This window comes from Ambystoma mexicanum, chromosome 9 (assembly GCF_040938575.1).
Source record: "Ambystoma mexicanum isolate Mex_15411 chromosome 9, UKY_AmexF1_1, whole genome shotgun sequence".
Classification (NCBI taxonomy): domain Eukaryota; kingdom Metazoa; phylum Chordata; class Amphibia; order Caudata; family Ambystomatidae; genus Ambystoma; species Ambystoma mexicanum.
This window is the reverse complement of record NC_090931.1, coordinates 1,003,977,872-1,004,004,697: the sequence shown is the minus strand read 5'-3', so window position 1 is coordinate 1,004,004,697 and position 26,826 is coordinate 1,003,977,872. Positions and strand designations below refer to the sequence as shown.

General features: G+C 43.6%; 1 protein-coding gene across 1 annotated transcript in view; it reads right to left on the bottom strand.

Moving 5' to 3' along the window:
* ABCB11 (ATP binding cassette subfamily B member 11) overlaps positions 1–25,415 on the bottom strand; it is a 329,082-nt gene extending 303,667 nt beyond the window's left edge. The window contains exons 1-3 of the mRNA XM_069616256.1: positions 25,350–25,415; positions 18,658–18,760; positions 15,107–15,125 (exon numbers count right to left, since the gene is read on the bottom strand). Coding sequence (XP_069472357.1) covers positions 15,107–15,125; positions 18,658–18,751 — 113 coding nt within the window. The 5' untranslated portion in view covers positions 18,752–18,760; positions 25,350–25,415. The remainder of the gene's footprint in view (positions 1–15,106; positions 15,126–18,657; positions 18,761–25,349) is intronic.
* Between the last annotated feature and the right edge of the window lie 1,411 nt (positions 25,416–26,826).

Genomic DNA, 26,826 nt, shown 5'->3' with positions numbered 1-26,826 from the left:
AAAATCACTCCCCGGCACAGTATTTTCAAACATAGCTTATTTTCCTCAGATGGGTAATTTGATAAACAAGGCTAGGTTTTAGGGGTTATTTTCAAAGGACATCAAAAAATTGCACGTGTGGGCTAAAAGTAAGGGAGGATCTTAAGCATTTTTTGCTAATATGTAGGTGATACCTGGATTTGAGAAGAGATTTGTTAAGGCCCTTCTTCTTGGAAAATCAGATAAGGAACTGTAAATCGGCACTGTGTTTGTATAATCGGCACTGTATTTTATATGGAACTGTCCAGACCTTGACTTTATTTTAAATGTGGCTACCTACGTGAGCAAGGCCCTGATAAGACGTGTGAAGAAAGTTTTAGATTGAAACTGAAGTGGGGAGAATTCTCTTTTTAACATTGTGTTTTTAACCAATTTTAAATGTTGTATGCATTTTTGTTTCTGGTATGATGTTTTTAAAGATGTATGTTGATGGAGAAATCTGATCAATAATGTTTACTCACTTACTTGTCACTTCCAAAGGACAAGGCTTTTCTACTGTTAGGGTAAACTAAGCAAATGGTGTAGGAAAGAGGCAACCTCTATTAACAAGGGGACCTCCCCTTGCGAAAAGCAATTCTATTCTCCTTCTGGTTCTCTGGTCTAAGTACCGTCCCAGAAATATTGTACCCAACATGATTCTTGACAATCTAAACACTCTCTCTCGGTTAAAGCGTACACTCTTTGTGACACTCTAAATTCTGTTTCAAAGGTCACTTTTAGACACTCTAAACACAGTCTCTGGGATAGAGCACCAAGCTCACTATCTATGATGCCCAAGGGTAAAGTTCCCTACACACTATCTGTAGCTGCCACTCATATAGTGCCCAGATCACTATCCGTAGAGTCGAAGGATATAGTACCAAGTTTACCATTATGCCATCTTAGTGTCCTGCTTGGTTGCACACCCATTGCCATATCCTCTGAATCCCTGTGCAACATACTACTTCTCAATTGTCCTTGGTCTTTCAGCCATATAGGCTCTTCCCGCTTTCTCAGGTCTATCTGTACTGCCAATTCTCCTAGGCTTTGCATGTCTCTTGAGCCTCTCAGATAACTTGGACTATCCAAAAACTGCACTCCTCAATGTGCTTGTCTCAGTGATTGCTTTTGGGCAACTCAAGTCTCCTCATCTTCTTTGCTATCTTGGATCAAGTGTCTCCAGTAGACACCTTTTCTCTCCAGGCCCCTTGTCTCTCTTGGATTCCATTGTCCCCTTGGTGCTCTCATACACTTGGTCTTCTCAGTACACTGGGCTAGCCAGATCTCCAGACCCACTCACCACTCTAGAGCTAATCCAAGCACTTGGGCCACTCTGCTGTCTTGAACCTGGCAGAGCTCTAGGGCTGCTTTGCTGTCTTCGACCAAGTCTAAACATGTGATCACCTTTAGGCCATTTAGAGTTCTTGTACCTCTCCACCGTTAGGCCAGTCAGCACTCTTAGGTCTGCTGACACTCTAGAGCCAGTGAGCATCCTGTGGACAGGGAGGACTCCAAGGCCAGTCAGCATTCAAAGCCCATTAAGTGTTCTTGGGTCAACTAGCACTTTTCGGCCATTAAGAGCTCTTGCGCTTGTCACAGCTCTTGGGCCAGTCAGTTATCTTTGGGCGTCGGAGCACATGTCTATCAAAATCTGAATTCACTCGTGCTTCTTTCTTCCTTTGTCCTCTGCATCAGCCTGTTAGGGGGAAGGTGCCGCACTTTCTCTGTCTTCCTGGGGACTTTCACTCAAATCAGTATTGCATTATGGTTCTAAGAAGGCTTTCAGGTTTGAAGCAGTCATTTGGATCAGCAGGGTTTGTAGGATTTAGGGCATCTATTTGAAAGTACCCAGCAGTTTCTAGAGCAAGTTCCTACTCATGTTTTCTTAAGTACTAAATTAGGTGCTTTTGATCTTCATTGGCATATTCTTTTTCTCTTTTAACATCTACTGAAATCAGTAAAATTGATTGAGCGTCAATCTCCATTTACAGGAAGCAAATAGTTCAGGTGTCCTGTCTATATTGAGTTACCACATTCCTGCATCACCTCTATTGCTTGTCAAAATAACATCCACGTTTGTTGTTAAATCTGAGTGAAAAATATGTTTTCGCTTACAATGAATGATGTAATTTTCTATTAATTTAATCTTCCTTAGGAACAAAAAGGAATGTCAGCTAGAAACTTCCAAATTGTGTGCAGAGTTTCACAGCTTGTGAATGGTATCACATGCAATTCATTGGTGAACTGAGCAGATCATTGGGTTGTCAAAGACCAACAATCAAGTGGAGTTCACAAACCACCTCAAAGAAGAGTCCTTGTCTCACTCTGAGAATTTATTTTGCGGTATGTTTTGAGTTCCACTGTTGACCATCTGTTGTTCATTGCACATATAGTAATGGCTCCCCCAATGTCGTGCATATAAGCCCTTATCTTTCTGAACCCCCTCCCACAAAACGTTACAATGTTCACCTCTTCTTTTCTGGTCACAAATCTCTCTCTCTCTCTCTCTCTCTCTCTCTTTCTCTCTCTCTTCCTCTTCCCCCTCTCATTTTCGGTCTCCCCCTTTCTTTCTCTCTCTTTCTCTCTCCCACTCCGCCTGCGTTTTTCCCAAGCTTATTTTCCTTCATTTTTGACTGCTTCAACGTAAAACACTCACTCAAGTACTATGACGTATTTTAGCTACATAACACAAAGATGTATAATACAAGATAATCAGTACTTTAAACAAAAAAGTGTTGAAGATGTGAATTTCCTTTAAGTGTCAGCCATCCCAGGTGTTTTACGAGGAATTAAAGCAAAGTTGCAAATGTCCCCCGCCTCAACAAATTCAGTGTATCGCTCGCTTCTGAAACTGGGAACCCTACAAGGCCTATTTTTCTCAAAGTAATTTCAGGACATTGTGAAAGTGCACTATGATCATCTTTTTTAACTGAACTTTTTTTCTCCTTTACCAAGCAGAAGAGGACTATCTTACAATTTCACCCTGGGAGAACAGGAAGGTTAAACTATTCCAACCGGAATGACCTAAGCAACCTTCCTCTTGCGGGAGAACTGCACTGCACTACCCCTTTATGTCGTGGAAACAGTACTTTCAGGGCCGGACTGGGAACCAAAAGTGGTCCTGGAAAAAGAAAATAAAAGTGGCCCCACATTTCGCTTAATGAGCGAACACAGCGCCTAAGCACAACCCTTTTATGAGAGGATTGGGAGTATCCCCCAAGAAAATGTTGAATAATATTAGTCATGAGTGCATTTAAAGTCTGTTTTAAACATATTTGGATTAAAAAGTCATGTTTTAAATATGTTCATGAACTCTCAAAGAAACACTTCAATGATAGAGGAACCTGGGGCATTCCACATTTTGCAGATGAGACAAACAAATTCATCCAGTATTAAAGGTGCCCAGACAACATGCATCCCTAATCCATATCACCCTATTACCGTTCTGGGAAGGGCACACTGATAAAAGGCAATCTTAACTGAGCATTGGCAATGCCAACAGTTTTGGCTTTTGTCTATGCATGGGAAAGGCTTTTGCCAGGCACTGCCGAAGTGCTATTAACTGGATTGTAGCAGATGCAATATGATGAGTACCTGGGCATATAACAGCAGTGCCTAATATTGATACACCAGCTTAAACTGTTGGCTTTCCCAATTCTTGTTCTTAACATGACTGCAGTGAATGACAGGCATAGTGCTCATAAATCGAGTGGCTGGAGGCAGTCCTAGTTGACATTTTTATTTCACCAATAGCACTTTTACAGTTCCAATGAAGTCATTAACTCTCAGAAGACTGCTTTGAGAAAACAGTGGCAGGCACTTTAAGCACAACGTGTGATGGTAAAGCGTGATACGCCCTGCCAAAAAAACATCCAGCAAGGACATGTTTTGGGTGGATAGGGGCAGGAATTGAGTGGGAATGCCCATAGGGATTAGCAAGGCGGTGGGCAGTCAATGGGTGTTTAAATAAACAAACAACATGTACAAGCTCTGTGTCCAAAAAGGCACCATAGGGATAGGGAGCGGCAGACAGTGGGTGGCAATGGCTATCAGCAATAGCCTGGACAGTGAAAGGGTGCGTAAATAACCAACACCCACAAGCTTTGTGTTCCTCCCCACAACCCATCTCCCTTTGCAGTGTAGCTCATTGCAATCGATTTTGCTTATAGGTGGTACTTTAGCTTTTGCACATCCTAATAGCCAAAAGTTCAAAATAGCAGCACGACTGTCAGTCTAACCTAACACAGGCCCTGAATCATGGAATTATTTGCATGGTAAATTGGGACATTTTGCGCCAAATCATGCTCAACTCAGTTTGTCGATTCAGGCCATTTTTGTACTGCACCTGGACTTGTCGCAGGCTTGGCACGTCTCTGCGAACAGTCGAGTCCCTTCCGCAAGAAACCTCCTAGAGCGTGGGCATGGCCTGTGCACAGACCGGATTTGGGTGGCGGAACACTCAAAATGGGGAAGAATAACGGAAAATGGGGGCGTTACGAAGGACACCTAGTGCACGTCCACAAATGTGCATAACCGAGCATATTCATGGATCTGTCTGAGCAACCTCTTGTCAAGGAAATGGCCACGTAATGCACTTGAACTATCCACCACCTGAAGGCAGGCATACAGACACTTGTGTATAGGAAGCTCCACGCGGAGGTAAGATTGGGCATCAGATTTAGGGGTGCGTGCATGCAGTCAGGGTTCGGATCACACTTGGGGGGTGCTTGTAAGCAGTATAGCAGGGTGCAGGAACCATTTATGGGGGTTCGCACGCATGTGTACAGGAAAAAGATGATGTTTACGATACTGTCACGGTCCATACCCCCAAACATCAGGTACAGACCAACCTGCCTAAGGTGTTGGGTCCCATGGGGGCCTTAAAGGCCCCAAGGAATCTCGCAGGGGCTTCCTGGATTCGGTCCTGGCGCCGTTGGCGCCAGGCTCATACTGCCATCACCAACATGGCACGTTTCAAACCCAATGAAGCATGTGTAAACCAATCTCAAGCAGGCTGAAGGGATTACTTGCCGTGGGACTATTTGCTTTATAAGACTATATAAGCCACACCCTTGATACAGACAACACTTTGCATTATTCTGCACTCCTGCAGCGTAACGCTCACCGTGTCTGCAGCTCCAGGCCAGTCATCAGCCACGCCCGTCCAGTTATCTCGAGCTACCTGCAAGGAAGAGCGAGAAAAGAGAGCAGAACAAGATACTTACCTGTCTCTTCATCGCGGCCACTCTAGAGTCCCCACTTCTTCAGAGCTGAAAAGGAAAGGACACCAGATTAGCCGCGCAGACCGCGCGATCTTCATCGCAGATCAGCGCCACGCTAATACTTACCAGCGAACCATTGGAGCATCATCACACGATCACCGCTCCATCATCCGATCGCCGCTCCGGAGCTGCCACATCTGTAGAACACAAAATAAGACATCGGGTTAGCGGTGCAGTGAGGAAGGCCTCATTTAGACTTATAATCCTGCCCAAGGCCGCTCTCACCTGAAGGCAGCAAATCCTCACGGACTCGCAATACTTCATCACGCAACCTTTGTCCAGGAGATTCCGCCCCTGCAGAATATAAAAGCAGCAGGTTAGTTGTGCAGAAAACTATACCGTGTGGAAAGACTTTCGCATAGCACTGGCGCAAATCTTACCTTGGGAAGCCAGCTATCAAAGGATCTCGCTCCATCTTAAGCACGAAGAAGAAACCTGTAAAGAAGGGTAAAGAGTGAACCTTTACAACTTGAAGTCTTAAGCTATCCATACCTTTGGAATAAGACTTCCCATTGAGTCACAGTTGTCTGGAACTTAATAGGATCAGTGAAGTAACTAGATCCTTGAACTAGTACGCACCCCTGCGAACAGTGGCAGGACGGGGAGCCCGCTATTCATAACACAAAGGTGAGATATAGCAGTGGGGGTGCAAGAGGATGCCACGGGAGGCGGGAGTTGCCCTCATCCATATTTTTGGGTAACCTGTGATTTAACTTTCTAGGCAAGCCTGCTTTCGTGACGAAGCCAGAGGGGAGCAGAAGACACCACTCATCACCGGATTGTCCAGCTCCGTTCGGCGCCCCTGTGCAGATCAGGTGAGCGTAACAGAACGCGAAGCCTACACACAAACCTCTACCTGGGTGCCATGGAAACCTCAGAGACTAACCAATTAGCCCAGCTTTTGGGAGAACTCAGAGCAGAGGTGCATTTGGTTCAACAAGAGACTAACGCTTTACAAAGAGAACTGATTGTGGCAAAAGAGCGCACCAATGATTTAGCCCGGCAACTACTCCAAGCTCAGGCTGGCCACACGCCGGCGCCAACAATGGGGGCATCAGTCCCAATCCAGTCCAGTAATCCAGTGCAAGTGGTCCTTCCGAGAGCCATACCTTTGGCTCCACCAGAACGCTTTGTGGACAATCCTAAGCAGTTTGTGGTTTTTATGAACCAGTGCTCTCTACACTTCCTATGCAGACCAGGGCCTTTCCGAACGATAAAGCAAAGGTGGCCTTTGTTCTTTCATACCTCAGTGGGGGTGCAGCGGATTGGTCCATACCACTAGTGAATAAAGACGACCCCCTTCTTCGAGACTTTCAGGGGTTTCAGCAGAATATGGAGAAGTTGTTTATTCGGCACTTCTAAGGCCAAGCTTTGGATAATGAACTGCTCTCTCTTCGTCAAGGGAACCAGGACCTGTTAACTTATATTGCAACCTTTAACAGACTAGTGGTGGAAACCAGTTGGCCGGAGTAAAAAAGGGTAATGTTATTTCATCGCGGGTTGAGAGGCGAACTAAAAGATGTCTTGGCTCAGGTGGTCAACCCCCCTCAAGATTGTTCAGAATACATTGACTTAGTGGTACAACTAGATCATAGACTGCAGAACCGGAAAGCTGACCGAGCTAGATTTGAGAGTCGAGTGTTTTTGCGTCCAAAAGATACCACCGCCAAGACTACAGACACATCAGAACCCATGCAAATTGGAGGTGTGTGAGGACCACTATCTAAGTCCGAAAGGGATAAGAGAAGACAACAACACTTGTGCATATATTGCGGCACGGCAGGCCATTTCCTCCGAGACTGTCCAGTGAAACCACCCAAGAAGGCAGTCGGGGTTGCTGATAAGGTTAGCACTGAACTTGAGTCGGAAAAGTACCCTGCCTGGCAAGCGTTGAGGTCCGCTTGTCGAGCGTGAAGAAGGGTACCCAGACCTCACATCTCGCCTCGCCAATCACCCTCATTAGTCACCAGCACCCGTCTCGTATGCACGTGGTCAGAGTTTACATCGACAGTGGAGCTATAGGTAACTATATGGATCAAGAATTGGCTTCAAGGATGAGTCTATCTCTTGGCCCAAAGGCAACGACTGATTTGATCACCACCGTCGATGGAACAGAGATCTCTTCTGGTCCTGTAACGCACTCGACGAGGGAGATGACGCTGTTGTGCCGAGATGGACATTGAGAAACCATTGTGTTTGACTTAATCAAGTCCCCCCAATTTCAGGTGATTCTGTGTATGCCGTGGTTAGAAACACACAATCCTTGTATAGACTGGCAGGAGAAGAGGTTGACCTTTGCAAATTGTGCACCTGCTATCTAGAAGAATCCAAGGCAATTGCAACAGTCACAAGTCCGGCAAGTCAACTACCCCAAGAATACTTGGACTTTCAGGATGTTTTTCAGAAGGACCAAGCCAACACCTTACCACCCCATAGACCGTATGATTGCCAGATCAACCTAATACCCGATGATCCGATCCCATGCAGTAGAATCTATGCACACACGGAACCTGAAAATCTTCACCTAAAAAAATATTTGGACCAGTACCTGGCTAATGGCTTCATTCGTCCATCCGAATCTCTGGCGGCCTCGCCCTTATTCTTCGTCCCCAAAAAAGAAGGAGACCTAAGCACTTGTATCGACGACGCGCATTAATCCTGGTGACAATAAAAAACCGGTACCCCCTGCCTCTAATCCCGGAACTGCTGGACCAAGTAAAAGAAGCTCAAATTTACACTAAGTTGGATCTTAGAGGGGCGTACCATCTCGTAAGAGTTAAAAAGGGGGACGAATGGAAGACTGCCTTCCGCACTAAGTATGGGCTCTTTGAATATCAAGTGATGCTCTTTGGGCTTTGTAATGCCCCAGCAGCCTTTCAATATTTTATGAACGATGTCCTTCGAGAGCTGATCGATGTTTGTGTCGTCGTATACATTGACGATATCCTGGTGTACTCTGCTTCCAAGCAGGATCATGTGAAACATGTCCGCGCCGTACTTGAAAAACTCCGATAACATAAGCTGTATGCTAAATTGGAAAAATGTTTCTTCCATGTTTCAGAGGTCGAGTTTCTTGGCTTCGTTCTAACTCCATGTGGTGTTCGTATGGACTCGAGGAAGGTGGACGCTATCCTCAAATGGCCCTCTCCAACTTCAATCAAAGGAGTTCAGAGCATGCTTGGATTTGCAAACTTCTATCGCAGATTCATCCCAGGCTTTTCGCAATTGGTGCATCCCATCACATCATTATTACGAAAAAACAAACGCTTTCATTGGTTCGACGAAGTGGAAAAGGCCTTCCTAGACTTAAAATGAAAATTCACCTCAGTTCCAGTCCTAAAACACCCTCGCCCGGATCTCCCGTACGTAGTAGAAACTGATGCTTCCAGTTTGGCGATGGGAGCAGTTCTCTCCCAGAAAGACCCGGAGACAGGTCAATTTAACCCAGTGGCCTTTTGGTCACGAAAATTCACAGCACCAGAACTGAACTATGCTGTAACCGACAAAGAGCTTCTGGCCATCAAGGCCGCATTCAAAGCTTGGCGGCATTATCTCCTAGGGGCCAGACACACCATAACTGTGATTACTGATCACCGAAATTTACAATACCTAAAGTTGGCCAAGTCTCAGTCTTCTTGTCAGCTCCGATGGGCATTATTTTTTGCAGAATACAATTTTGTGATCACTTACCGATTTGGTTGCCGAAACGGCAAGGCTGACGCGCTGTCCCGCATATGGGTGGTAGAAGCATATTCAAATCCGGATCTGGTACCCATCATCCCAGGGGGGAGAATCCTTGGAATCACTACCACACTGACCCTGGATGGCATCCACAAGGAAATCCCACATCTCCTCGATTCCAAGGCCTTACAAGACTGGTCGACCAAAAGCAAACATCATTCAGTTGATAATCATTTACCTTATTTCCAAGGACGTCTCTACTTCTAGTAAGGAACTTCAAAAACAGGTAATCTCAAATTATCATGAGTCATTGGTGGAAGGCCACCCTGGAATTGCAAAAACCGAAGCCAAGATCAAGAGACATTTTTGGTGGCCGACATGGCGTAAGGATATCAAACAATTTGTGCTTTCATGTGGCATTTGTGCTCAGAACAAGGCCCAGAAAAAGAAACCACCTGGTCTACTGCAGCCTCTAGATGTTCCACCTACACCCTGGCATACGTTGTCTCTTGACTTCATCACGGATCTACCTCCCTGTAATGGTTTCAACACCATATTGGTGGTGGTGGACCTGTTTTCTAAAATGGCCCATTTCATTCCGTTAAAAGGTTTGCCCTCTGCTTCAATTTTGGCGAAAGAATTCCTAGAACAAATTGTCCGGATACATGGATTCCCCTCCGTTTTAGTCTCGGATCGGGGCAGTCAGTTTATCTCACAGTTTTGGAGAAAATGTTGTCAGTTGGCCCCGGTTGACGTAAGACTTTCGACCAGTACCATCCCCAAACAGACGGTCAAACCGAAGAACCAACCATACTCTGGAACAATACCTAAGGTGCATGTTGCATCAAACTGAAAGCAATTGGAAAGACATTTTATGGATAACTGAGTATGCCTAGAATAACTCTTTGCATTCCAGCACGGGGCAAACTCCATTCTATACAATATATGGAATGCATCCACAAACCTCAGAACTCGACCCACCTCAACATTTGGAAATGCCTGCCATAAGCAGTCTACACACAACCATTACCCAAGCCTTCAAAAGAGCAACAGAACATTTGAAGCAAGCTAAAGAGAGATACAGGAAATTTGCAGATCAACATAGGAGTGAAGCTCCGAAATACCAGATTGGAGATGATGTTTGGTTAGCCTCAAGACATATACCACTAAAAGGAACCCACACTTTTAATCCCAGGTATTTGGGATCATACACCATCAAGGCCATCATCAACATTGTGGCAGTAAAACTGGAGCTACCTCCGAACATGCAAGTCCATCCCGTATTCCACGTCTCCCTGCTGAAGCCAGTACAACCAGGAACTCGGATAACGAAACCGCCAAGACCCGTTTTGGTAGATGGGGAACCAGAATTCGAGGTCAAAGACACTATAGACTCAAAGTGGGTCAAATCAAAACTTTTCTATCTAGTTGACTGGAAAGGCTATGGTCCTCAAGAAAGGTCATGGGAACCAAGTGACTTTGTTCATGCACCATGCCTAGTGAACCGTTTCCATCGAAACCACCCGACCAAACCTGGACCAGTGGGACAAACCTCCTTGGGAGGGGCCTTGGGGGGGAGTGCTGTCACGGTCCATACCCCCAAACATCAGGTATAGACCAACCTGCCTAAGGCGTTGGGTCCCATGGGGGCCTTAAAGGCCCCAAGGAATGTCGCAGGGGCTTCCTGGACTCGGTCCTGGCGCTGTTGGTGCCAGGCTCATACTGCCATCACCAACATGGCATGATTCAAACCCAATGAAGCACGTGTTAACCAATCTAAAGCAGGCTGAAGGGATTACTTGCCATGGGCCTATTTGCTTGAGTGTGGTTGCTGGAACTACTTCACCTGGGGACTACTTTCAGAAGACGATATAAGCCACACCCTTGAAACAGAACACGCTTCGCGTTATCCTGCACTCTTGCAGCGTAACGCTCACTGTGTCACGCCCGTCCAGTTGTCTTGATCTACCTGCAAGGAAGAGCGAGAAAAAGGAGCAGAACAAGATACTACCTGACTCTTCATCGCGGCCGCTCTGGAGTCCCCACTTCTTCAGACCTGAAAAGGAAAGGACACCATATTAGCCGTGCAGACCACGCGATCTTCATCGCAGATCAGCGCCACGCTAATACTTACCAGCGAACCATCGGGGCATCATCACACGATCACCGTTCCATCATCCGATCGCTGCTCCGGAGCTGCCACATCTGTAGAACACAAAAGAAGACATCAGGTTAGCGGTGCAGTGGGGAAGGCCTAATTTAGATTTATAATACTGCACAAGGCCGCTCTCACCTGAAGGCAGCAAATCCTCATGGACTCGCAATACTTCATCACGGAACCTTTGTCCAGGAGATTCCGCCCCTGTAGAATTCAAAAGCAGCAGGTTAGTTGTGCAGAAAACTATACCGTGTGGAAATACTTTTGCATAGCACTGGTGCAAATGTTACCATGGGAAGCCAGCTATCAAAGGACCTCGCTCCATCTTAAGCATGAAGAAGAAACCTGTAAAGAAGGGTACAGAGTGATCTTTTACAACTTGAACTCTGTAGCAATCCATACCTTTGGAATAAGACTTACCATTGAGTCACAGTTGTCTGGAACTTAATAGGATCAGTGAAGTAACTAGATCCTTGAACTACTACGCACCCCTGCGAACAGTGGCAGGAGAGAGAGCCCGCTATTCATAACACAAAGGTGAGATATAGCAGTGGGGGTGCAAGAGGACGCCATGGGAGGCGGGAGTTGCCCTCATCCATATGGTTGGGTAACCTGTGATTTAACTTTCTAGGCAAGTCTGGTTTCGTGACGAAGCCAGAGGGGAGCACAAGACACCACTCATCACCGGATCGTCCAGCTCCGTTCGGCGCCCCTGTGGAGATCAGGTGAGTGTAACAGATACGTGATATGCATGCGGAGCAGATGCTGGGAATAGTTATGGGGGACCCCACGCACCCCCACCGGGTGCTGGCCTGGTTGGGGCAGACGGTACGCAGGCATTTTTTCCAGGGTGCACTGCTAGACATGGGAGGAGTGTGCAAAGGTCTGTTTCCATGGCTGGAATGGCTCAGCTTCTGAGAGTGTCATGGGCATTCCGGACACGACTTGCAAATGGAGCTACTTTCCATGGACAATTCCATGAGTATGCGTGGCATGCAGATTTTCTTATGTGTGACGGACCGCACAGGTTAATTCTCTGCACACAGGGTTTGCTGGATCTTTGCGCACTTTTTCATGAATCAGGCCATAATGTTTGTGTCCAAAAGCAACCCACCACACTGAAACTGATACTGCACTTGTTATCTGGCCACCTTCTGATCTCGGGTCCAGGTCCCCTACTCCACCAGTTTCACACCTGCATTACCTTCCTGGTAACCACCACACTTGGGGACTGTTCTGTATCCCTACAGTCCCACTACCAGCACTTGACACCTGATGCAGGCACTTACCTTTGCACTTGCCACCTGCTGGCTGTACTTGTACTTATTGTTTATTATTCTATTATCCCATGTACCGCACTGTCCCGACTCACACTTTCCCACTTCCCCTTCCCATGCACTTGTGTGATCTGAATGACACCCGGCCTAGTAGGATCGTTGTCTGTCTTCCCTCTGTTACCCCTCCCTTGCCTCGTCGTGCTTTGAAACACTTGTGTATAGGCGTGTTATAAATTCCATATCATATCATATCACACCTTGATAGTCTAACATGGTGTCTGTGTCCAAACCCACGCACCTGCTGGGGAGATTGAGGGGTTTAAACAGTGCCACATTACTATGTGACTTAAATGAAATTCTGATATTAAGGTCTTATACTGACTACGCCAGTCATCTCTTGAGTGACACAGAATGATGCATTACCTCTTCAGTCTTTGTCCCTCAGCGGGCAGCGGGAAGGCGCTACTCTTCACATCTCTTTCGGAAACGTGACTCAGGGCCTGAGCGGATATTTGAAATGGAAAAGGTCCTGGGTGATAATGACCCATACCATATACATTGATGGTGGGGCTACAATGATGAACAATCTAATTTTTCTTTTTTTAAATGGAATAAATAGTCGATCCAGACTTTGTGCAAGGCATTGTCCCACTGTTTAAGTAGGTCGCAATCCCATTAGGTTCACATGTTCACCGTAATGGAGTTTCATGTACCTCACCTCATGGAGCACTGCACACTGCACAGCCGTGCAATGCTGCAATCAAACGCGGGAATTTAAAGGAATGGTTCACCCAAAAAAATGTATTGCAAAAAAAGATGGGCAATAATAAAAAAAATCGATTGCCACTTTTTTCTTTTAAGTCCCTATGTAAAATTTTGAGAAAATGAAGCTCAAAATTTTAAAATGGAAGCACATGGGGATCCATTTTTTGAAATGGATGCCCGCCTATGCTTGCTTTTGCGGCACTAATGAAGGAAAAGCCAGCCAGCTGTAGTAAAAAACCGCAGCTAGTGTTTATTTTTATTTTAAAAAATATCACTTACCGAGATGCAGCTGCAGCTTTTTTGCCTGTAGTTTCTGGCCTCCGCCCTCCGAGTCCCAGCACCAATGAAAGAAAAGCCACCCAGTGGTAGCTTTTGTTTACTACAGCTGGCTGGCTTTTCCTTCATTAGTGCCACAAAAGCCAAAGCAAGCACAGCGGCGGGCATCCATCTCACAAAATGGATGCCCCATGTGCTTCCCTTTGAGCTTCATGTTCTCAAAATTTTACATAGGGACTTAAAAAAAAGTGTCAATCGATTTTTTTTATTATTGGCCTACTTTTTTGGCAATAAACATTTTTGGGCGAACCATTCCTTTAAAGACCCGAAGGCAGAATATGGCGTGAACACAACGTGTAACTTGTGAAAAGCACAGAACCATACAATCACCACCTCCCCCTCCTATTATTTTGCAGTAAACTACGCCCCTGTGCATTGTGGCAACATTTGAAATATCCAGAGAACTGTGACATCAAGTATCGTTTCACACAAAAATGACAGGCTACAAAGAACTTATAAATATTTATATTATTATTTAAACAAAATATTAGCCGATAAATCTGCAACTTCTGGGGAAAGTCTTGGCATCAGAGACAGAGAAGTGAAAGGGAGTGGGAGGTGAGTGGGAGGAGATGGAAATTGGCAAAAACGTGGGGATGGAAAAACGGAAAGAAGGAAAATGTAAGAGAGAAGGGTCATATAGACACAGTGAGAAAGACAGAAAGTCTGATATAAAGCCAGTTAGCTAGAAACAGAAATAGATAGAAGCAAACAGGGAAGGCGGCAGAGACAGGAGCACAGAGAGTGGAGGAGAGCTAGGGAGAAACACAATAAGAGAAAGAGGTGTTTGCCAATCACGGCACGGCAGGCACCTGAAATGGCAGCACTTGCGCTCAGCCTCAGTCGCCATCGAGGCGAGCACTCAGCCAGCAGCAGAGCAGAGTCAGCAGTACACTGTTGACACAGGCGGCCTCGACTGCACGGCACCAGTGCAATGTGAGCTCACAAAATGCGCAGGTGTTCGCCACGGGCCCGAGGCAGAAAAGAAATACAGCATGCAGCAGTCAGTTATTAGGGAACCACCCAGGCTGGCCTGATATTCTTATTGAATGAATGTCCAAAATATGTGTATCCTTCTCCCATGTCTCCCAGCAAGAAAAGAGGCCCTATGCCCCAAGGCCTACCGGGGAAAGTCCTGGTGTCCCGGTGGGCCAGTCCAGCACTGAGTACTTTCACAGCAATGTTGGAGCATCTTAATGGCCACTTTCATGGGAAGGCAAGGCACTTCTTTATGTGTTATACAGGGTTGGTGAAGCGTAAACGGGATGTATACAAGCACGACATTACAACTAGAGCATCCACTTTCTCATGCTGCTAGTATATGAAAATCTAATTCATGTTACCATCGTAGCATATTATTATCAGAACGTGGACTTTCACGACATGTAAACGTTCACAGCTTTCACTTTAACTTAGTAATCGGGGGGCATTCAGCAGAGCACTTTATCTCATTATTAAATCTCACATGTGTGGGTACAATTCAGAACCACATTGAGCTTCATTCGCAGGCTATCTTTCCCATGTCATTGTTTTTGGGGTTCGGGGGGGACTTTCATCTTTCTTCATATGGAAAATGTATAGATACTTACCCTGTGTCCTTTAAATTATCTGCAAGAAAGAAAATGCAGCTAGATCAATATGTGTTTACCAAACCTATGTCATGGCACTATGACTAGCATTTAGGGCAAGGAATTGGCAGATTTAGCTTGACCACAATATATCAAAATCAGATGCCAATTCACACAAAGCTCGTGGCATATTTATTAATATTAGGAAACAAGGGAATGTCTGTGTTTAAACAAAATAACATTTCAAACATAGTTTTAAACCTTAACCTAAGTTGCTGAACCTGCACACTGTTTCTTGACTTCATACCCTTAACAGCCAGTTGGTCTTTTTAAGGTCATCATTCAAAACGAATAAAAGTAAAGATATCTGTTTTTCTTCTGTATGCCTTACTTTTAGGCTCGCCTTGCATTGTGCATTCGAAGTGTAAAGCTTAATAGGAAGTCTATACTGAGGCGATCAGCCCTGAGGCGGTGGTCTGACCATGTTAGTAACGACCTGCCACCCAAGTTAAGGGCTTGAGCAAAGCAGCGGTGCCGTTTCCGACAGGGTCGGCACACTGCCGAGGGGCATATCGCCGTTAGCACCCGTGTATGGTACAAGCGTGTGTTCCAAGCTGCCTGGGTAGGCAGCACCCCCTTCCCTTCCCCGCTGCCCCTTCCCTCTTCCCTCTCATCTCTTAGCACGCGTGTAACTGCCTTCACGGGTGCTAATGGTATCTACCACGATGAAAACGTACTTCATGGGCTAGCACTGCGCAGCACCAGGCCGCACAGCAAAGCTAAAGTTCCTTTTTTTTAAAGACACCCTTACCACCCGTGTAGAGAGCTACACAGGTGCTAAGAGGTGAGGGGGAAGGTGGAGCGGGGAAAGGAAGCGGGCAATGACGACCCAGGCTGCCCAGAACATGGGCTTGTACCATACAATACAGCTTGTGTTCCAAGCATCCTGACTGGTTAGCTCCGCCTTCCAGCATGCTAATGCTATAACTCATACCCCAAACGAATATGTACCTTGGCACACTATTAGAAGCATATGTATGAACTCTGTGGCATTCATTTCATCTTCATTTAACCGACTGAGCTCTTCTTATTAAAGAGTAATTGGGAGAAAGGTTAGATTGTTATAGTGCACACAACTATCTTTGTGCATGTATGACCTCACTCACATGCCATGCTCTTTGAATTGAAATCATGCTAACTGGGCATGCTGAGAAGGCTGTGCTTGTGTGCTGACAGTCTGTCTCCGTTGTACTGGCCACCAACACTCTGGATGATGTAGTATTTTTAACATTGACATCTGTTGGGCCACTGGCATGTTACAAGTATGTTACAAGAGTTCCCCAAGGTGCTTGGCCTCTCACAAACAGTTCCAGCTCCACTCATCAGGCAAGAACTCTGCCTAACTTCACTGAGGGGCATCGTTACACGAAACACCATGATGCTTTTCAGGATGAAAATAATGATGGAGCCAAAGCCAAACATTTTTCAGATCTTAAAAAAAGACCTGTATAGCGACGAGAACAAAATCCTGACAAATTGGGCATAAACATGCACAAATCTCCTGGAGGAAATAACTATGACGAAGGATACCCTCATTGGAAATCCAGTCAAAGTTTCAAAAAAATGGATTGAACTAGATTGGATCAAAACAAAGGATAAGGCTGCACCTTACAAACTGACAAATAGTTTACCAAGCCATCGAATGAAAATTAATGAGACAAGAGGGTATTTGAAGAAATTCCCAGATAAGAACTTGGGAATAACTTTCTTGAGAGCCAGATTGAACTTGATACGGACAAACAAGATCATGTCCATTAGAGGAGAATCCCCCATGAATGTATGCCGCTATTGTGAGACCAAACAGGTGGAGACAATACGCCACCTAATGTTGAAGCACCCTGGAACACAAGGAGCAAGGCAAATCTACCTCATGAAAATCCTGGTAAAAGGAAGAACTTTAGACGAAGACAAGTGGTGGGCAAGACTGATGGGAGGTGAAAACACAAAGTGGTCAATCGCAGTCGCCCTATTTCTGAAACAAATTGGCCCAGCATAAAGGCTTCAGAATGCCGATAGCCAGAGGAAAGGAAGGCAAACCACTGAAACCAAAATCATATGAACAAGAACTTCGACACTCCGGGAAACAAGAGGCTGGACTTAAATCAAATAAATAAAAAAAAATTAAAAAAAGAATTCCCAGATCAAATCCCCTGCTCTGCATGTGCGAGGGATACATTTTCGGACTCAATAGGAATGGGGATTTACCGAATTCCGCCTCTGGAATTCCTGGGACACCAGGGTCGTAATGCCCTGGTATTTCCGGGAGTCACAGAGGTGGAATGGTAATACGAGTCCGGCAGTAACCAGGCGGTTTTACCGCCTCGGTTACCGCCGGACTCGTAATGAGGCCCTATGTGTCTCTATATCCTCCCTGTGAGAGCTTTAAAAAACTGTATGAGTTCATGTGTGTCTTTTATTATACAAACTGCCAAACAAAACACCCTCTTGGAATTAGCCTTGATACTGACACTGTTGTTTTGCTTGTATGCGGTCCTCTCATATTTTCACCCGTTTTTCACAGCATGTTTAACTCCATAAACATGTTGTACTTTTTAGCCTGGCTCTCCTAAAAAAGCTTTCAGGAGTACAAACTGGTCAAAGATGCTGAACTGCTGTACATTTGTGTTAGATTTGAATCATTCACCCATGACTGTTGGGTGAGACAACAGAGAAAATGGGGTGTTATTGCTACCAGGGCAAACACAAAATCACGTGAATATGTTTAAATTATAAAATGTTAATTCTTAAAGGTGCTGCTAGTTATCACTTGTTGTGAACTTTTGTGGGCTGCTTTTTGATGGAAAATAAGCAGATATTTTATTTTTGCAAAAACGGTATGTCCCCTTTAGCAAGCCCAGTGGCAATCAATGCCATGCATTTAATGTGTTTTGTTGCAATTGGTTTGAAGGGGTAATGTACCTCGGAGCTGATGGGATTGGCCGTCTTGTCTGTGGGTTTCAGCGGTAGAGCCAGGCGAACAGGTAAACGGGTGAAACCCTTTGCCATGATCCCCGCTACTTGACGTCCCAGGATGATATACTACATGTAATCATGAGCAGCAGGAATCCTGGTTAGGCATGTGTTGTGCCGCACAAGTAGCCATTCTCCATAAGTGAAGCATAAGGAAGTGAGTTAAGCTGTCGTTTACTTTTTATTTGACAGTGTGCGCATAGTTATACATGTAAATAAAATACACATAATGAAATGTGGATTAATCACATTCTTATTTTTAGGAATTGTATTTTAATATTTTTGTCTACAAATTAAAAGCTAAAAAATGTATTTCTCATGTGGCAGCGACATCGTTTGCTACCGCGATTCCATTATCAATATATATTCAGGGGCATCACGAATTGGCGGTTACGCACGGTCACAGCGCTGCAGTATCCACTGCGTCTAATTGGTCAGCAGATAACACCACCCGCGCACTTCCTGTGTGTTTCTGGAACGATTTCCCGTTCTAATCAAACTCAGGCATTTGAAAGACTGACGTATTGCAGATAAATCCTCACCTGATTCTTCGGAGTAAAATGTTTTATTGTCTTCTCCCAGTTTCTTCAAGCTGCGCAGATGGACTGGATCTGACAAGATGTATTTATCCTTCATCCTTGATCCCTGTAGGATGACACAGATGAATTAGTTTCTGATGCATCCTGCATATCTCGGATGCCGGTCGACTCTATTACAACTGAGAGTACCATCCCATTGTTAATGTTAAGGGAAGATGCTAGCATTACATTATATTCATTGTTATGTAGTACCTTTGTGCAAGTAATATACACATACAATGGGTTTGTGTCTGGTTTAAGCTGGTTTCAATGACATTAACACTGAAAACAATTCTGAGCAAATAAATAATCACAGTGTTAAATCTTCCTTTGGTTACAATATTTGGTTTGTGGCTGTTGAAAAAGGAAATTGGAACAAAGGTGAATTTTTTTACAACAGACAAACAAGCAAATCAATGTGTATCTTCTTTACACAATAAAAACTAATTGCATAATGGTTTATCTTAAACAGAGTGGGACAACAATTGTTTACCTATATACCTGTTTTTGGTTGTCTTTAAGCTAGGGCAAGATGATTCGAAATAGTGCTGAAAGTATTGTGAAGGGTGCTCTTAAAGGAGGAGGATCTGATATCAAATCTACTACCACCCCCACCCCCGCCCTCGTAGTGTAGTCTCGTGTCCACCAAAACGCTTATTAAAGGCAGATTACGCAGCTCCGCTGTGGCAATGCCTAGATACATGATAATGAACTGTACAACGATTTAGAAATCATACAATATAATCATTGCAGCATGTATGCCTCTCCATCCACTCTGCCTGCCGAAAGCAAATGCCTTCATACCAGCATCTGGTTTTGAGACTCATTTGATCATTTGATAATTCTCGTTCTTTCGGTGTGCAAATCAATTCCTTGAACAAAAAGCTTACCTACAACTCTCTTTTTCCCCTCAGCCCAAACCGCAAGGCTGAACTAATTCAGGAAGTTGTTCTAAGCAAGGAATGTACAGTAACAGTCTCTATCATGGCCTTCCCAAATACCAGGTTAAGCAAATCCAATTGGGGTCCATAACAGGCCAGCTATATTCACCAGATAACTAAAATAAACTCTCAGAAGGCGAATCATAACAGTTTATAACATACAGTCGCAAGGCTGATTTTGATGAAGACCAAGTTCACCAGCATTCACCAAAGACAATTTCCCAAGAAGACTCTGAACTGTGTTGCAATCAGGAAAGTGGACCACTTCTTATGTTGTGCTCTTTTCTTTCTAACCCTCTTCTCTACCTCCTTGTGCTCTGAAGTGCATACGAGTTTGGTTTGGTGTTGCACAAGTGAAAATCAAATAAAGAAGTGGTGGTTTCAAGCAAAATAAAGGTCCTTTCGAAGTAAGTAAGTGTAATTTAAATTATAATGTTGGCTTTGGCTTGTAGAATGTTTTGACTGTTAAATATGGCATGCATGCCAAAGCAATGTATCCAGACATGTAAGATGTTTGCTTGCACTAAATGCAGCAAAAAATAGCATGCGGTGCCCATGGACTAAATTGTAGAGCTAGCGTCATATCACAGCTGTGACACCATTCTTGTAGATGTGGACCCGTTGGCTAAAATGACATATGTTATACACACGGCAGAAAGTTTGATCCAATTAATATTAAACAATGGTATATTTACAGAGCTTATTTCTGACAAAGTATCACAGTTTGCTTGTTGGGTATGGAAGGCTGTTAGATTAGCCGTCGGTATGCCACTAAGTTTCACAATGAGTTATCGCCAACATTTGATGACCGTATTGAGAGGAAGAATCAAACCTTGGCACAGCTCATGAGATGCTAATGTATCACATTCTTCAGTGCAACTATTGTGAATGACCAGATTTCTAATGTTAATACTAAGCATAGCTCATTGTAATGTTCAGGTTTAGTAATTATGGGGTTCCCTCCTATATAATGTCATTTGTCCCTGATACTGTGAGTAATCTACATTGCTAACTCCAATCTTCGAATTCCTCAATAAACAATCTGAAAACAGCCAAAGAACTGTGCTAGAGTGACAAAAGTAGCAGAGCAGACCCGCCATTCTTACCTGAAATTAAAGCAAGATTTTCCAAAAACCATGTATTCATTTCGTAGTCCAGTTACATTGATTTACCTGTAGCAGTATGCCATTGTCTTCCACATTGAATGTGCATACCCTCAATGTTCAATGATGTAATAGCTCGTTCTAGCACATTAAACATAGTACAGGGTGATTGCGAACATGAAGTTCAAGAAATGTTGGATTGTCGCAAATAGGATGCTCTTTATCGGTACCTTCTTGGGTACATGGGTTTGGGACCAGAAAGCTTAAGGCTAGCTAGCTGCAAATATACAATTTCCACAGCATGTTAGTCAATTTCATACTCTCTTTCCTGCAAAGCCTAAGGAGGGTGTTGGATGTTTAGGAGAGAGACAGTCAGAAAATAGATCCAATAACATTGTCTTAAATATAGTACTAAGCAACACAATAACAAAGTGATGGAATCTACTTTCAGGAATATATCTCAGTCACACTGGTGACTACCCGTTGTATTGCATGCCACGTAGGATGTGAGTATCACCTTCATTTTAAAGCCACACTCTGCAGATGTCCATTGCTGTGGCACTGAGTACAGCTACTGAAATATTGCCCACTTTTGAAAACAAGATCTGAATGTCTAAAGGTCTTATGGAAAGTTTACGTTCACAGTTCTGGTGTTTTAAATAGTGCACACCATTGGCAAACGCTATACATCTTCAGTGTATGGACTACAAATCCCATATTCCACACATATTGTAACATTTAAAACTAGTTCCTTGTACAAATATAAACCACGAGCGTTGTAGTTATTGGAACTAGCAAGTAGCTAAAGTGCAGTGTTCTGTGATTCCAAAAGTGGTAGTGAGTAGTTGCAATGGGCACGTGAGAACTAGTCCAATTGCAAAGCTAATTAGAGTTAAGAAATCAGTTTAGACAATTTCAAGGCATGGGAGAAAATATTTCAACCCTAGTTATAAATATTTCTTTATACAAAAGAAATTGATTGCACAATTTTATTGTATCAATCTGTTCTGGACTTCTGATGAAAATAAGTACTAACAATGGGTGATCTAAACAGTATTTCAAGATTAAACAGAACATAAGGGTAAGAACATGAGTCCTTGAAACAGTCTTGTGCAGGAACAGGTTAGACTGAAAGGACCCATGTTAAGAATTCATTACTATATATTAAGCAATATCTTCATTGCTAAACTCATTGTCCTCTGAGGGAACTTCCACTAATCCTGATATCAAGATACACCAACTCGCAAGTGACAGGTAACCTTACCCGGAGATCATTTGCATCCATGACATCCATCAACTGAATTGTTATCTGTGTCTCATGCAAGCCTTCATGTCAAGTGCCTAACTGAAGTTCTATTGACTTAAGCGCTGTCTGTCGCTCATTCAAGTCTGTGTATCAATAGCCGTCATACAAAACACCAGCAATCATGTCCAAGTGTAGAATTAGCTTCCATAAATAAACAGTGGCAAGTAGACTCAAACAGCATGAGGCCATCATGCACTCTTCTGAAAAGTCAAGCCCTTCAAATATGCTACAGTGCAAAATCTCTTAGTTTTTCTATGACTATGACCTCTCATTCAAAACACATATTGGTAAGAAGACCCAATCAGCCTGGTAACAACATGTGCTCTTTTACAAAGTCAATCCCTTCATCCCTGCTTAATTGGCAATGCCCTACTTGCAGGAGTTTCAGATGTCCCCTTTGTCCCGTAGAAGGCCGTACGGCACACCTCATCACAGTATTAAGCAAACTCAACAACATCATCCCATTCTCAATGAACAATGTGGCTATACCTTCAAGCTTCCATAATGTTTAGGACATCCTATATCTTCTACAAAGTAGTCACAATCAAACCACAACTATGGCTGGCTGAGCATGGCTCCCCATGTACGGAGGCAAATGCACTACTAGAAGCCAAAACATCGCACACTGGAAATAAAGGTACGCAAAAGGGATACAATTGGGAAAAATACCTTTTCATCCCCTGTGCTCTGTTTATGGAGCAAGTTAGCAATGGCAATCGGAATGTCCCCCTCCATCTTACATTCAGGAAGGACCGGAAGACCATGCTCTTCGAAGACCATTCCCCCAACTGATGGTCACTGCAATCAACCATATTTCTCCACCAGCTACAACTCATTCTCATTCTGTGCCCCCTGTCCATCCCAGATGCCTCTGCTTCCCCAACCGTCCTGTCAGTATCCCCCTAGGTGCATCCCCTATGTACTGCATGCTACGTATCCGAGCTAGGTTTGCACTTTGCAGAACATTTATACTCCAAAGTATTATCTCATCCTACCAATTCTTCTCAATTTAAAATTATCATTTTGAAATTAACAGTGCATTGAGCAGTGTTATTTAGAATGCTTCAATGTTGTGCTCTTGCACCATTTGCATTATGTTGGAAAAGGTTTTTTTATGGACACTTGAGATTCAAACATTACATTTCAATCAGAAGAGTTTCTAACTCTTAATTTTCATGCAAATAGGCACATGTAGAATGTCCAACTTCCTCCAGTAAATAAAGGGTTGTGTGTAGATGGACATGGTGAATAGGCTATTTTCTTCCCAAAATCTACCTCTGCTAATCTTTGCTTTGCATTTTCTGACTGTATCGTTCATAACTCTCTCAGCATCTTAGTTCTCCGTACCCAACCTCACTCTAACTCATCACATTCCCCCACTAACCCCACCTCACTCTTCCTCACAGTGCCCCCAACCCCCACCTCATTTGTCCTCATCACAGTTCCACACTATACACGTCTCACTTTTCCTCTTCACAGTACCACAATAGTAATCACTGGTATCAGCCCCACATCTATTTTCCTCTTCAGAGTTCCTAATTATTAATCCTACCTTTACCATCACCTCCCTCTCCTTGTCCTAGTACCTAATAGTAATTCATGTAATTACCCCTACATCCATTTCCATGCCCCCGTGCCCAATAGTATTCTTACCTTTACCCCTACATCCATCTTCCTCGCCGTAGTCCCCCACTACCCTCACATCCCTATTTCCGGTCACAGTTCCCCTCTACCACTATGTCACTCTTCTTCATTACAGTCCCCAACTACCCCATCTCATTCTTATCACAGTACCCCAATAGTAATCACTATCAATATTCCACGCCCCTCTTCCTCGTAGCAGCACACAATTAGGAAGCCATTCTTATCTAGTGAACTCAAGAAAAGATGAAATACTTGATCAACCTGTTGCATAGTTGAAGAACAGGCAATGATAACAAATGATATGACATAAGTTATGTTATCAGAAAAAAGGAAGAATTACTGGTGGCAAGACGTATAGCATAGAAAAACCCTTGCAATTCAGTGAAAACACTTTAGTTAAGGAACAGTTAAACACTTTGGTTAGGGAACAGTTAAGGTGAACACGTTCAGTGCAACAAAACCCTTGAAATTCAGTGAAAAAATGTGTCAGGTGTTGGAAACTACACCACCTTAACTATAAGGCCCCCATTGTGCAGCCCCTAAGCACACTGATGACACCACAAATTACATCACTGTTGACATCATATATGGCATCAAAAATGGGATCATCAATGACATCACTCGATCAACAACAGTGAGAGAGATGCAACATTTAAAAAGTGTGCTTCTGTATATAAGTGTGGATTCAAATGCAAAGCTTGATTGGAGTTTGCATTTTAAAATACTTTCCAGCTTCCAACACCTACATTAACACTGAATATATACGTTTTGCATCTGATCAGTAATTTACATGTAACGTTGAATGGACATTGAAGTTCACACTTTGTATATAAGCCAAGACAATATTGGTTTAAAAAAGGTGAAAACAACCATGGAGTATTGGATTAGACAACATTAGTAGGACACTAGTCCAAGATGGCGGCATTATTCCACAGTCAATGGCTCTGACAACTGGTAGTTACATGTTAGTTGTGTGAACAAGAAATGTCTCTCATTCAAAACTTTATTTAGAGAAGTGATGCACTGTAGAGATTTTAATCTGGCTAAAGAAGTCCTAGTCACTGACGGAACGTGTGGCAACTTACCATGTGGGAGTAATTTTAGCCATCCGCCATGATTCTGTGTGAGAATTTTTGTGTGAGAAATTATTATTTGCCTTTGCTCATAATTACATGTTTTCATACATCTCAACTGTAGTCAGAGTTTATTAAGAAAGGTTATGGGGGTCATTACGACCCAGGCGCTAAGTACGCCAACTTTACCACCATGGTGTAAACTATGTTTACACCATGGTGGATGGCGGATTTACCGCCCCATTCCAAGGTGAGTGGGGCGGTAAATCCCCATTTCCCATTTTCCCTTCCCCATTCCCATTTTTGCCCCATAGGGCATAATGGGAGTGGGGAAGGCGCTAATTACGCCACCGTAAATTACGGTGGCGTAATTAGCATCATGGCGGGTTAGCGCCATGGATTTTAACGGCTGGTAAAAGCAGCCGTTAAAATCAGAATCAGGCGTTAAGGGTTAACGACGGCGTTAACCCTTAACGCCTGGGTCGTAATGAGGCCCTATATTTTCATTTGTGCACAGACAGCAAATACTATAACCATAAGAAAAAAAAACATTAGGCATTTATTTTAGGAAATAAGTTTTAAAGCTTACTATTAGGAACGTTCTTCAGAATCACTACGGGTGTCGTGTTTTAGGAAGCCAACTTTAGTGGACCTGCAAAGTTTATACAAAATAATGTTACCAAACTCTCATTGGCAGAGGCTGAGCATTAAGGCTTAGACTAGGGAGATCAGGATTAGGTGCAAAGTTCAGTTAATATACACAATGGTTGTCAAACAATGGATTATCCACTTATTAATTGTGAATGTGACTACAGGCTCCTATATATTGAGATGTATTGTACCAGAATTAATAGCTTAATTATTTATGTACGTATGCTTCAAACGTATGCTGCAGTAGTATCTAACTAGAATAACACATCCATCAAGGTCATGTGAAATAACTAAATCAAAATATTTACTAGAGACAGGATTTGGACAGTTAATTACTTTCAATAACATATTGCACAATAATAGCATACTTTTGCTAACATCATTCCAAATTTCATATTCATATTACACTAGCAGAAGTACCCATTCTCTTAACAGGTTCTGTAGAAAGACATAATAACATTGATCCTTTAGGTCACTGTTCCGATTTGCTTATCGCACCCTGAAGTAAACTGCATTGAGAATGGGTGTGTGTGTGGCTGCTGACATACCCCAGAACAGACGTTGGGGGGGGACGAGAGTTGGTGACCTTCTGTGCTCTCTCCCCACATGTCACCTCACCCTGGTGTGGTGCAGTTCTAGGGCCTGGATCTCGAGTTTTGTTCCTCGTGTCGAGGGCAGTCCTTCTACGACCACATTAATCTTTCACTGATTTCAGGCAACCGTCTCATATGTGAAGGTGCTGAAATCAGGGGAAAAGGGAAGGGTGTCCAAATGTCCTAACAGGTAACTGTGCAAAATGTGGTGCAGACTGGTAAAACAGTGTGGAATTGTTTAAGGAACAACACTTCGCCAAGCCACAAACCCACAAACAAATTTTGACTTGTGCTGCTATTCCAGGAACAGGGTGGGTGTGTAAATGTCATGTAGCCACTAATGTCTGGAGGATCCTAACAAGTAACTATGCCCATTTTGGTGAAGATTGGTGTACTGGTGGGATATTGCATAAGGAACAATGCTTCACCAAGCCACAAATCCACAAACACACAAACACATGTTGACTTTTGCTGAAATCCATGGAAAGGGGTTGGGTGTCGAAATGGCATGTATCCAGTAAAGTCTGAGGGGTCCTAACAGGTAACTTTGCAAAATTTGGTGCAGATTGGTGAAACGGTCTGAAATTGTATAAGGAACAACGCTTTGCCACGAATCCTGCCACAAACAAACACATTACACTTTTATTCATATAGATGTGTATTAATTATTTCAGATGTCCAATTCATATTACATGAACATGTATTCCTTCGAAGGGGAAATATTCTGTTTAGTAGAATATTCTTTAAATATATTTCTTAAACTAGGGACAAGAAGATACCTGAGACGTTATCTACGATATCTATATTTGTAATCATAAAACA